Genomic DNA, 11,280 nt, shown 5'->3' on the forward strand with positions numbered 1-11,280 from the left:
CGCCCGGGCCCGGCTCCCATGCAGCCTCGTCGCCTCGATCGACGTCCCGCTCGGCGCCTGACTGTGTCTTGACAGACACGTCTTCTTCGCCGCCTCCAGCGCCGTCCCCGCCTCGCGCTGCCTCGCCTCCATCGAGCTCTTCCCCGCTGGCCTCCCCAGCTCCCTCGACCTCGGCACCACCACCTCCTGCTCGAGTTATTGTCACTCGACAACGTAATGCCATCTATCGTCCCAAGGAGTATAAGGATGGTACGGTTCGGTATAATCCGTACCGACGTCGCGCTTTTTTGGTGGAGCCAGCGTCTCATCGTGCCGCTCTCTCCGAACCGGCGTGGCGTACTGCTATGGAAGCTGAGTTCGCTGCTCTTCAGGCAAATCAGACATGGACGTTGGTTCCGCGTCCTCCTGGTACTAACATTGTCGGCAGCAAGTGGATTTTCAAAACCAAGTTCCGTCCTGATGGTTCTGTTGACAAATATAAGGCGCGCTTGGTGGCTCGTGGCTTCACATAACAGTACGGTATTGACTATCATGATACCTTCAGTCCGGTGGTTAAACCAGTCACTGTTCGCCTGGTTCTTTCTCTTGTTGTCTCTCGAGGATGGTGTCTTCGTCAGATTGATGTGAGTAATGCCTTTCTCCATGGCTTTCTCAATGAGGAGATCTACATGCAGCAGCCCCCTGGCTTTGAAGATTCGCAGCACCCTCAGTATGTTTGCAAATTGCAGCGTGCCCTTTATGGCCTCAAGCAGTCGCCTCGCGCCTGGTACGCCCGGTTAAGTGATCGGCTTCATCAGCTTGGTTTCATTGCTAGCAAGGCAGATACCTCTTTGTTTATCTTTGCTCATCAGGGAGTTGTGATCTATATGCTTGTTTATGTCGATGACATTGTTTTGGCTGGATCCTCTTCCTCGGCTATTGAGAGGCTTGTTGCTACATTGTCTCGGTCTTTCCCCATTAAAGACCTTGGGCGCCTGGAGTACTTTCTTGGTATTGAGGCTACTTATTCCTCTGAGGGGCTGGTATTGTCGCAGCATAAGTATGCGCTTGATCTCTTGCATCGCGCCAACATGGAACAGTGTCGGCCGGTTACTACCCCATGTCGGTGTCTGATAAGTTGACCAAAGATCAAGGGGATTTGCTCAGTTCGGAGGATGCTTTCAAGTACAGGAGTCTTGTTGGGGGTCTGCAGTACCTTACCCTGACGCGTCCTGACTTGTCGTTTGCTGTCAACAAGGTGTGTCAATACCTTTCGCAGCCCACTACTGCTCATTACGAGGCAGTCAAACGCATTCTCCGGTATATCAGAGGCACTGTTTCTACTGGTTTACGGTTTCGGCGTTCTTCCTCCACTGGTCTGTGTATTTTTACTGATGCTGATTGGGCGGGGTGTTCTGATGATCGTCGTTCTACAGGTGGTTTTGCGGTTTTTCTTGGCTCTAACCTTGTGTCTTGGAGTTCTCGCAAACAACCTACGGTATCTCGCTCTAGTACTGAAGCAGAGTATAAGGCATTGGCGGATGGTACTGCTGAAACTATGTGGATTCAGTCTGTGTTAAAGGAGCTGGGTGTGTTTCTTTCCGGTCCTCCTGTTTTGTGGTGTGACAATCTTGGTGCCACCTATTTGACTGCCAATCCGGTGTTCCATGCCCGCACGAAGCATATCGAGATCGATTTTCACTTCGTGCGTGAGAAGGTTGCTTTGGGTGCGTTGGATGTTCGTTTCATCTCCACTGGCGACCAACTGGCTGATGTCTTCACCAAGCCAGCCACTCAGCTCACACTACGCCGTTTTAGTTCCAATCTCAACCTTGTTCACGACGGTTTAGATTGAGGGGGAGTGTTAGAGTTTTATATGGCATTGTATAGGTATATGTGTGTGTTCCGGTATGATCTACCGTGTGTATACTTGTTGTACAAGTCTTTACCCATATATAATGATGCCAGCCGGTTGGGGCAAACCACGGCAAACAATCTTTTTGATTAAGGTTAGCTAGGATACTAATAATAATAACAAGATTTTTTGAGAATAATACTAACAAATCTTGTGTTACACTTAAGAACTAACTACATTATCTATCACTTCTCCATGAATCACAGTCGGTGAGGTTGAGATTGTATCGAAGACTTCGTAGTTGTTGCACGTCTGTTGGTTGGTGAAGTTGTCGGCAAGCTGGTCTTGAGAAGGAACAAACCGAACATCCAAAGCCTTCTGAGCAACTCTTTCTTGTACAAAGTGAAAGTATAATTCTATGTGTTTTGTTTGTGCATGAAACACTGGATTCGCTGCACGATATGTGGCTCCCAGATTATCTCACAAAAGCAAGGGGCAATCTTGATAAATCCCAAGTTCGCCCAACAACAATGATTGTATCCAAACTACTTCAAATGTAACATTTGCAAGTGCCTTTTATTCAGTCTCCATGCTAGATCTCACCACAATGGCTTGTTTCCTGGTACTCTATGAAATGAGATTAGACCGGAGGAAAACTGCAAAATCGGATCGTCGATCAGCAGCTGAGCCTGCCTAGTCTGCATCTAAAAACGCATTGGCAAGAGTAGAAGAGGACTTGCGCACATGATAGCCAACCTCATTTGACTGGTTTATATATCGTGGAATCCTTTTCACAGGGTGTGTGTAAAAATTGACGGATTTTATTTTCCGCATATGAGATATCTGTCCTGGCGAAGGTAAGATAGTGCAAGGCTCTTGGTGACTTCGTCATCAGGTAACACAAGAACTTCCACCTTGGACAATTTTTCGGAGGAGGAGGACATGGGAGTGGTTGGCACCTTACAATCGAGCATACCCACCTTCGTCAATATATCGGATGAGAAGTTGGCTTGTGAGAGGACAATTTACCCATTTGATCGAGAAAGGAAGTAATGGACATCACCAAGATCTTTGAGCGCAAACTCGGTCCGAAGATCCTGAACCAGGTGAGCAACTTCCTATGACGAGGAACTGGTAATAACAATGTCATCACTCATCAACATAGACCAACATATAAGTGATGATACCACCATGATTATAGATGAACAGTGAAGTATCTGCCCGAGAAGGGACGGAACCGTTCCTGCAACCGAGAGTTAAGGCGAGAATACCAAGCTCTGGGAGACTTCATAAGTCCATAAAGAGCCTTGTCTAGTCAAGTCTGATAAAATTGGCTTGGTATTGTCACTTGTTGTTTCTCGTGGTTGGATGCTACAACTGTTCCATAGCATTCTGGAAAAAAAGATGTGTATATGCGCCAACCTTCTGCTTTGGTTGATGCACGTTGTCCGCAACATGTTTGCAAGCTACATGACTGAAAGTATATGTTTCATTTGTTTTGGTTGCCACAATTAGTGAAACACGTGAGATAGTCTATTGTTTCTTCTAGAGAGGATCCATGCTAAAAGGTGGTTAGTGGTATCTTTTTTGTTTGCTTGAAATGATATGAGTGGTTGAGCGGTTGTGGTAATCGCCGGGTGATGTCAATGGACCTGGGTGTGTAAGGTGCAGCCACAACATTGCAATCGCTAAATCTGACGAAATTTGAATTTGGTTTCGCTGTGCAATATAGGAAAACTTCTTCCTCCTTCTCCGCTTTCATCTTTTGGTATAATTGTTTTGTATTGAGTCTTGAATCATGAATGCGGCCGTATTGCATTTTTTAACTATATATGTGATGCTACAACTTCTGTAGTTGTACTGTTTATGATGAATTTGATCATCAGTGTGTGTTGTACAAACATGGTCAAATGTAACAAATTTGATGATACATAGGAAGTACTAATTTGTGTCCAAAAAATTTAAGAGACGTGTGGTGGAACAAACACGGCCGATCTCTAAACGCCATGACATTACAGCCCCAATCAACCAAAGCTTATTTAGGTTAGTTTTCGCACCAGCACTACCCACATGAATGGAGAGAACATCTTCCCATATCCAGGTGGTAGCCTAACCCAGTAGAAAACTTTGGCCAAATTGGGAAGGTTCAAACTATGTAACCAAACCTAAGAAATTGCTTCACATTTGCGCTTTCAATGTCGGTTCACCATTCGTGTGTGGCCAAGCGTGAAGAATTGGCTTGGCTTCATGACGTTCATTCAAGCTCTTGGCATGCTAGATGCTCCGTCAAAGATTGGTGGCTTGCGATCCACAAGCCTCACCATGAAAGAGAGGCCTTGGCTTTGCTAGCAACGTTGGAAGGAACAAAAATTAGCGTATTTTTGTAAACAATGCTTCCACCGCTATCATACTTGTTTCTAGAATCAAAGACGAGGTCACTTCGTGGAGCCGAGGGGGTGCTAAAACTTTGAGTATGTAATGCTGGGAGAGTAGGCTTTTGCTATTTTTTGACTTTTCGGTCAATTTGGGCTTGTAAGACTCTAAACTTTTTTCTCTCTTAATGAAAATGTCAAATCTTTTGCCTTGTTAAAAAAAACTTCAGCCAACAATTCCCATACAAATCGCGCCAAGCTACAGGGAAAAAGGCATATGGTCAGCAGCCTCAACCTGACCACATAAACAACAATGATCACCCAGCCAGCCCCCCTCTTAACTCCCATGGAGAGTCAAATAGGGGTCATCCTTTCTAGCTAAGGAATTATTTACTTTGATCATTGCAGCTTCATCCACGCATAAGACAAAATCTATTGCAATGTACCCTGCTGCTGCGAGACGTCGAGACCTCTTGCCGCGCGCAAAAGATATCGCACACATCATTCATCAACTTTACATGCATTCGGATCAGAGAACCCCTGCAGAATCAGCTGGACGAACTGCAAATGGAAAATGATAAGAAAATGGCCAGACAGTATGCAGCACGACGATGAGATCGAATCTGCATAACCTAAAGATTTAAGAGCTGGATTCCATTGTGGAGACTGGAGTACAGGTCGCTGTATCAACCTCCAGAGAAACCCAACACACAGGTTTCAGCCCTCTAGTGAATTCCACCCCAAAGAGATAGATGTGCATGGATAGAAGGATTACAGGTTGGCAATACTCGTTTTGAGATAACCAGGGTGCAACACTATCCAGAAAAAAGTAACAGATGAACCAGCGAAGCAAGTAGTATGGCATGAGAAGAGTGAACGTCCACGCTGAAGCTAGCATCCCCACGGCATATACTCCAGATCATCTAAATGGTCATTGCCGAATCTGAAGTCCCCTCCGTGCTTCTGAACCTGTGCGCGGTATACATCCAACCCTGACTTACTCACAGCTTGAACCAGGTTTATTTATCATAGCAAGCTCAAATAAGGAAAACTATGTTCAACATCCACGACAATCAGAAGTTCGCAAGCACCTAGAGACACAGTTTCTACATAATGTTATACAGTACACCTTTTTTTCTATGTTGCTTATAAAAAATACAGTACCCAAACACTTCAAGGCTGAATTCAGGATAGTTAACCAAATGCCGGCCTCCAAAGATCTACCAGCTCCAGATCTCCCACTTGCATCCTGGAAGGGCCGCAAACTTGTTCCAATCTGAACCTTCCTTCCGCTGAAACTGCTCCTCCAATGCTTGATGGCATCCAGACACGGAAAATGTTTCAAGTGATACAGGAAGACCACTGCGCGGCAGTGACATCAGCTGGGGACACCGGGCAATCCTGAGATCCCGAAGCGAATAAAACCCATCCATATCAGGAAGCCGCAATAGATCAGAGCAATAAGCAACCGACAGCCTCACAAGGGAAACAAGGTCACACAACTTCTCCAGAGAGGATAGCCCATCGCAACCACATACAACCAGCTCCTTCAGGGCTGTCTGGTGGCCTGCTTTGGACAGTCGCATAACTTGAGGGCACAGAGACAGACGTAGTTTCTGAAGACAGGGCATATCATCTAAGGATGGTACAGATTCGAAGTCATAACATTGATATATGTCCATCTCTTCAAGGCACAACAGTGCTTCTGATCCCTCAATGGATGATATCCAGTCACAATTATGAATCTTCAGCCGTTTCAGCATCCTCAAGTGGTGCAGGCTTAGAGGTACACTAGGCACCTCAACAGTGTTACAGTCTTGTAGGGTTAGTGTATGAAGAGATGAGATATTATTCAGCAGTTTGATGAAAGAGGATGGTTGCAGGTAGCACCGACACAACTCAAGCAAACTAAGTGATGAAGGGAGTACAGTGTCCCCATTCTCCTCCCACAATCTAGCAATTACGGAGCAGGTATATGGTGGCTTACCGCCATGAATTTTCAACTGTTTGAGTGATTTCAGATTGTTAAAGACTGTGGTTCGCGTGTCTACCAAACTGTTCACATAGATCTCCATATCTTCTACAAACTCTAGATGATGAGCATGCAAGACATGGATGGAGCTTGATAGCAGGCTACAAAACGATCTTGATAGATCAACACTATACGTCCTAGCCTTAATTTGGATTATTTCCTCGTCAAGTACAGCTATATGTCTGAGTGTACGAGGATGAGTGGGATACGCTCTTAGCCGTGGACAGCCAGCAACAAATAGGTCTTTGAGATTCTGTAATACTTTATCATTGTCAACAAGACACCACTCCAATTTGGGTAAGCGCTCCAGTGACAACGTCTCCAAAGAAGGAAATCCAGCATGGCCAAAGAACTCCTGACCAAGTGCTTTTAGTTCATCCATTCTCCGCACTTCGAGAGTTCTGAGTAATGTGAGATCCCCCAAAGGTGGAAGGACCTCCCATCTATTACAATCTCGTAGACAGATAAATTTCAATTTTCTCAGCCAATTAGACTCCAGCCAAGAAGGAGAATTGACACCTGGATAACCACTGATAGTTAGCTCATCAAGATTGTGGTGTGGCTTTAATACATCAAGCACCTCAAAGCCCTTGTCCATATCATGAGCACCATCACATGATCCCCATTCTAGCTCCAACTTAGATATGTGCTCCTTCAAGTGTAGGTTAGACTTAGCAGCCTCAGCCCTATTTTTTACATTCTCTAGCAACCTAACAGCAAGCTCTCCCCGTATCTTGTTCAGATCCTGCAGTTGGACCAAACTTCTCTCCTTCTCGTTAACAACAAACACTCCGGAACCCTCAACACAAGGAAGCTGATGCATACCTGATAACATGAGAGTGTAAGCCTTCTCTACATCGACATGCACCAGGTTAATAAGGCTGCTAACGCTTTTAGGAAGACTGAAATGATCTCCAGTAGTGTTCACTTCCCCCCTTGAATATTTCAATTGTTTTCTCTTATTTGAGAAAGATATCCTGGAAGAGTTACATGAATGATACCGCACAAACAAGGCCTGTAGATGATTGAGCCTGGAGATTGTTATAGGCAGTGCGTAATAAGTGCGTCGGATGGCTAGATAGCGCAGGTGCAACAGATCATTGACAGATTCAGGCAAACTTTCAAAGCAGCATCCGCTTACATCCAGCACCCGCACACTCTTGAGTTTACTGAGTATATCATGACTCAGAGAGACTTTGGAACAGAACCAAGAATCATTCAGAACTACAAATGTACGCAATCTTCCAAGGTCATCATAGTTAACAAGATCTCCCAGTTGGTCAGCAGAAACAGACAAATGTCTGATATAATGAGGTAACACTCCAATGCTGCCATGGTCGATCCTAAAGCATTCCCCACGGGAAACATGAAGTGCCAGGTCATTCATTAAATCATGCATAATGTAATATGTTCGATCTCCACACTGGAGCACCTGGAAAAATGACCGAGCTAACAAATCATTGAAATAGCCCCTTCCAATATCTTCCAAGCTTCTACTGATATTTCCTTCTTGATGAACAAGGCCCAGTGCTATCCACATCCAAATCAATCTATTTGGATCAATACGACAATCTTTCGGGAATAAACTACAATATGCAAAGCACTGTTGAAGGTGCTCTGGCAAGCTTTCATAACTTAAGTGTAAGATCGTCAAAATATCGTTTGGATTGAGTACATCTTTGTGAAGAACATCGTCCCACTCTGCATCCCTGTTCTTGTCATTCAAATGTGCTCCAATAACCTTCAATGCCAAAGGTGAGCCTTTAAGTTTCTGAACAATTTGATCTCCAATTCTCTCCAACTCTGGATAATCTTCTGGCTTCTTGTTTCCAAATGCACACCGTCTGAACAGTAACCAACTATCATCTCTTCCCAGACCTTCTAAAATGAACAAGCTTCTAGAATCCAGCATTTTTGCAACCAATGCTGTTCGGGTTGTCACTAGAATCTTGCTTCCTATGATTCTTCTCCCTGTTCTTTGGGAGTAAATGCTTTCTGATTTTTTTATGGGAGCAATTAAGTCCGTCCACATCTCTTTGTTGATGTGTTCTCCATATTTCTCATCATACCACACATCATCCAACACTAAGAGAAATCTCTTGTAAGAGAGTCTTCGTTGAAGTTCTTTCTGGAGCATGCTGAAATTGAAATTGGCCAGTTCAGCATTCTCACCATAAGTTGCGCATGCTATGATCTCTTTGATAAGTCTGATTTTGTCAAAATTCTTGGAAACACAAACCCACATTCTCAGGTCAAAAGTATCAACTATTTTCTCATTGTTACAGACAAGTTGAGCCAGAGTAGTCTTGCCAATGCCCCCAACACCAACAATAGTGTGAACATCTGTCTTATTATTTTGTTCACGGTTCAGGGAACATTCATCAAATTGATTCACCAGTTGACCTACTAACTCATCAATCTCCTTTTCTCGCCCAAAAATTGCATCTTCATGCAAAACAGGTCCTGTTGTTCTTGTTGGGACACATGCAAGAGACTGAATGGTGTTAGAGCTCTCCAATGCCATCACTCGGATAATCATGTCTGCAGAAGATCTAACCGTTTCCAAGATTTTGAGGACCTTCCGCAAATTTGAGCGAAACTTATCAATGTTGACCAAACGTTTACCAATAGAGAGAGAAGATGAGGCTATGCATCTGAGCAGTCCTTTCTGCTCAACCTTTTCTTTTAAAAGTATATAATCAAACTCATCCAAGACATCTTCTGCATCAGAGACTGCATCCTTCATTTTCCGCAATAAGAGTACCTGATTTGTGTCCACTACAGTTTGCCTTTCAGCTGCACCAACTACAATGAGTATATCCATTAAAGTGGCCTCCAAATTCTTGAGATCAGATGCAATCTTAGATTCCCAGTTGTACTGGCTTGACATATAGGACTGCACCAAAGAAACCATCCTTCCAATAACAGGAGAAATAACCCATCCTACAGCAGTGGCTGCCGACAAAGTAGCCATGTAATCAAGGAATATTCCTGACCTGTACGACATAACAATTCAATGTTTAAAGTGGTGAACATGTTAATAACTGCAAAGCATACATGTCAGAAAACTATAGATTGTGCAGAAACTTGTCTAAAACTCTGGACCAAGTATATAGAAGATAGATTTTTTTTTGACAAAATGGAAATATATTAATATAAAGATGATACCAATTACACCTAGCCTCTACAACAACATACATAATGACATGATCAAATCTTGACATTAAGGAGGCACACAGCCAAATTATATAAATTTAAAAAAGAACATGACTCCGCGAAAGCGATCAAAGGCTTGCAGCAGCTGAAAACCAGAAGGAAGGGACGCTGCACATGAGTTTCATAAAGATGATAGATATGTATCTAGCGACGAAACGTTTTGCCCCTGCTCCTCTCTCCCAGGCGGCGGGCGCCAGATCTCATCTCCACCGGTGTGAGCTCTAGGCCCCTCTCCCTCCATTTGCCGCTCCGGCGGCAGGAGGGGGAGGGGACCTCGTTCCTCCTTCGTTTTGTAGTTAGGGCTTGTCTGCTATGGTGCGTCGTTGGGGTGGTGGGAGCGGCGCTCGGGTAATTAAATCTTCCTCAACTCCACTCCCACACCGGCGGCGACCTTCACGGCGGCGTCTCGGAGTTGTTGGCAACGTGTGCTTGTCGATCTTTCAGGTCGACAGCTTGGTTTTCTCGCCGTTCTTCAGATCTGGCGAGATCTGTTTCTCGACGTGTCACTGGCGTTTGTCGTTGTCCACGACGGCGCTGGGGGCCGGGGCGAGGTGGTTTTTCTGGAGCGAAGATGTTCGTCCGGAGGTGGTGGATATGTCGTTCTTCTCCGACTTCGTCGATGAGAGGCGGCGTATCTTGGTCCAAGACAGCACGGAGACGTCCTCCGGTCGACGTGCCACAGCGACATGTTCCTCGCTGGTTGCAGCAGGCCTGTTCATCGACTCACAAAGCCTCGTTGGCGATGGTGCTTTTTTGGATCTTGCAAAGGTGGAGGCTCGGCGTCTCTTCTTGCGTTCGTCTCGGCGGCGTTGGAATTGGACGGCAGCCGCTGGTTACGATGGTTGCAGGAAACGCTAGATACCGTTTTGTATTTCTCGATCTTTTAGGATTTTATCTGCAAATTCTGGATAATCATTTTATCCCAATTTGTCTTTTAGTTTTCACATGTGTTGCTTCATGTAACTTGGTTTTTGATTAATGAAATATGTGGTTGCTCTCAAAAAAAAAGATGATAGATATGTATGTCCGACAGAAGCTGATCTTTCACGGCCATAGCTAATACTCGCTTCGGTTCTTGCGACATGAATCTAAGCGAACAGTGTCTCCATCTATGATTGCAAACTAAAAGCAGCATACGCATATAAACGCTAGCTAGTAAAATTTGAGAGTGAGGGAGGGAGTACCTGACACTGAGATAGGTAGGATCCGAAATCTGCACAGGAGGAACTCTTGAATTTGCCAATCACGAAGCTGTGTGGCGGGCAAGAGACGGCGGCCAGGAGGGGGGCGAACGAGGAAATTGGGACGAAGCTTGGTAGAAAGCGAGGAAGGGGAGGAGTCCTCACCCACACCCACCGGAGACTATATTGATGGCTTGAGACTGACCCGGCCCGCGGAAAGGAGAGAACGGAAAATTCAAAGCAGAGAAAAAATCAGCGCCCGGAACCCTCAAGTCCTCAACACGCGGAACCCCGCGGAAACGAGAGGACGGAAAATTCAAAGCCGAGAAAAAATCAGCGCCGAGCGGGCCACCATCCAAGAAAATCTGCGGCGATTTACACAAAAATAACTCTTTCTGAGAAAAAAACGTACAAAATAATTTTTCGGCTAAACTATTTCACGTCTCTAATCCTTTTATGTCGCGCGCTTGCGAAGGACGCACACCTATCTATGTGGCGCCCGTTGGAGCGACTCACATTGTCCGTAGACAGATTCAAACGGCCACGTATAACAGAATATGTGGCGCCCCTTATGAAGGGAGTCACATAGAAGGGTGTGATGCCCTTGCGAATGGAGTTACACAAAAATATTAGAAGCGTGAAATA

General features: G+C 45.0%; 1 protein-coding gene across 1 annotated transcript; it reads right to left on the bottom strand.

The window, feature by feature from the left end:
* Window positions 1-4,912: 4,912 nt before the first annotated feature.
* On the bottom strand, window positions 4,913-10,791 carry LOC127315300 (putative disease resistance protein RGA1). The gene is made up of 2 exons (XM_071823295.1): window positions 10,639-10,791; window positions 4,913-9,234 (listed from the first exon to the last, which is right to left on the bottom strand). The coding sequence occupies exon 2, from the start codon at window positions 9,210-9,212 to the stop codon at window positions 5,427-5,429; it is 3,786 nt and encodes a 1,261-aa protein (XP_071679396.1). The 5' UTR covers window positions 9,213-9,234; window positions 10,639-10,791; the 3' UTR covers window positions 4,913-5,426.
* Window positions 10,792-11,280: the final 489 nt, after the last annotated feature.

The sequence above is a fragment of the Lolium perenne genome, chromosome 7 (assembly GCF_019359855.2).
Source record: "Lolium perenne isolate Kyuss_39 chromosome 7, Kyuss_2.0, whole genome shotgun sequence".
NCBI classification, from domain to species: domain Eukaryota; kingdom Viridiplantae; phylum Streptophyta; class Magnoliopsida; order Poales; family Poaceae; genus Lolium; species Lolium perenne.

Excerpts from the sequence above, each read along its gene's own strand:
- LOC127315300 (XM_071823295.1), bottom strand. The coding sequence starts at position 9,212 with ATGGCTACTTTGTCGGCAGCCACTGCTGTAGGATGGGTTATTTCTCCT.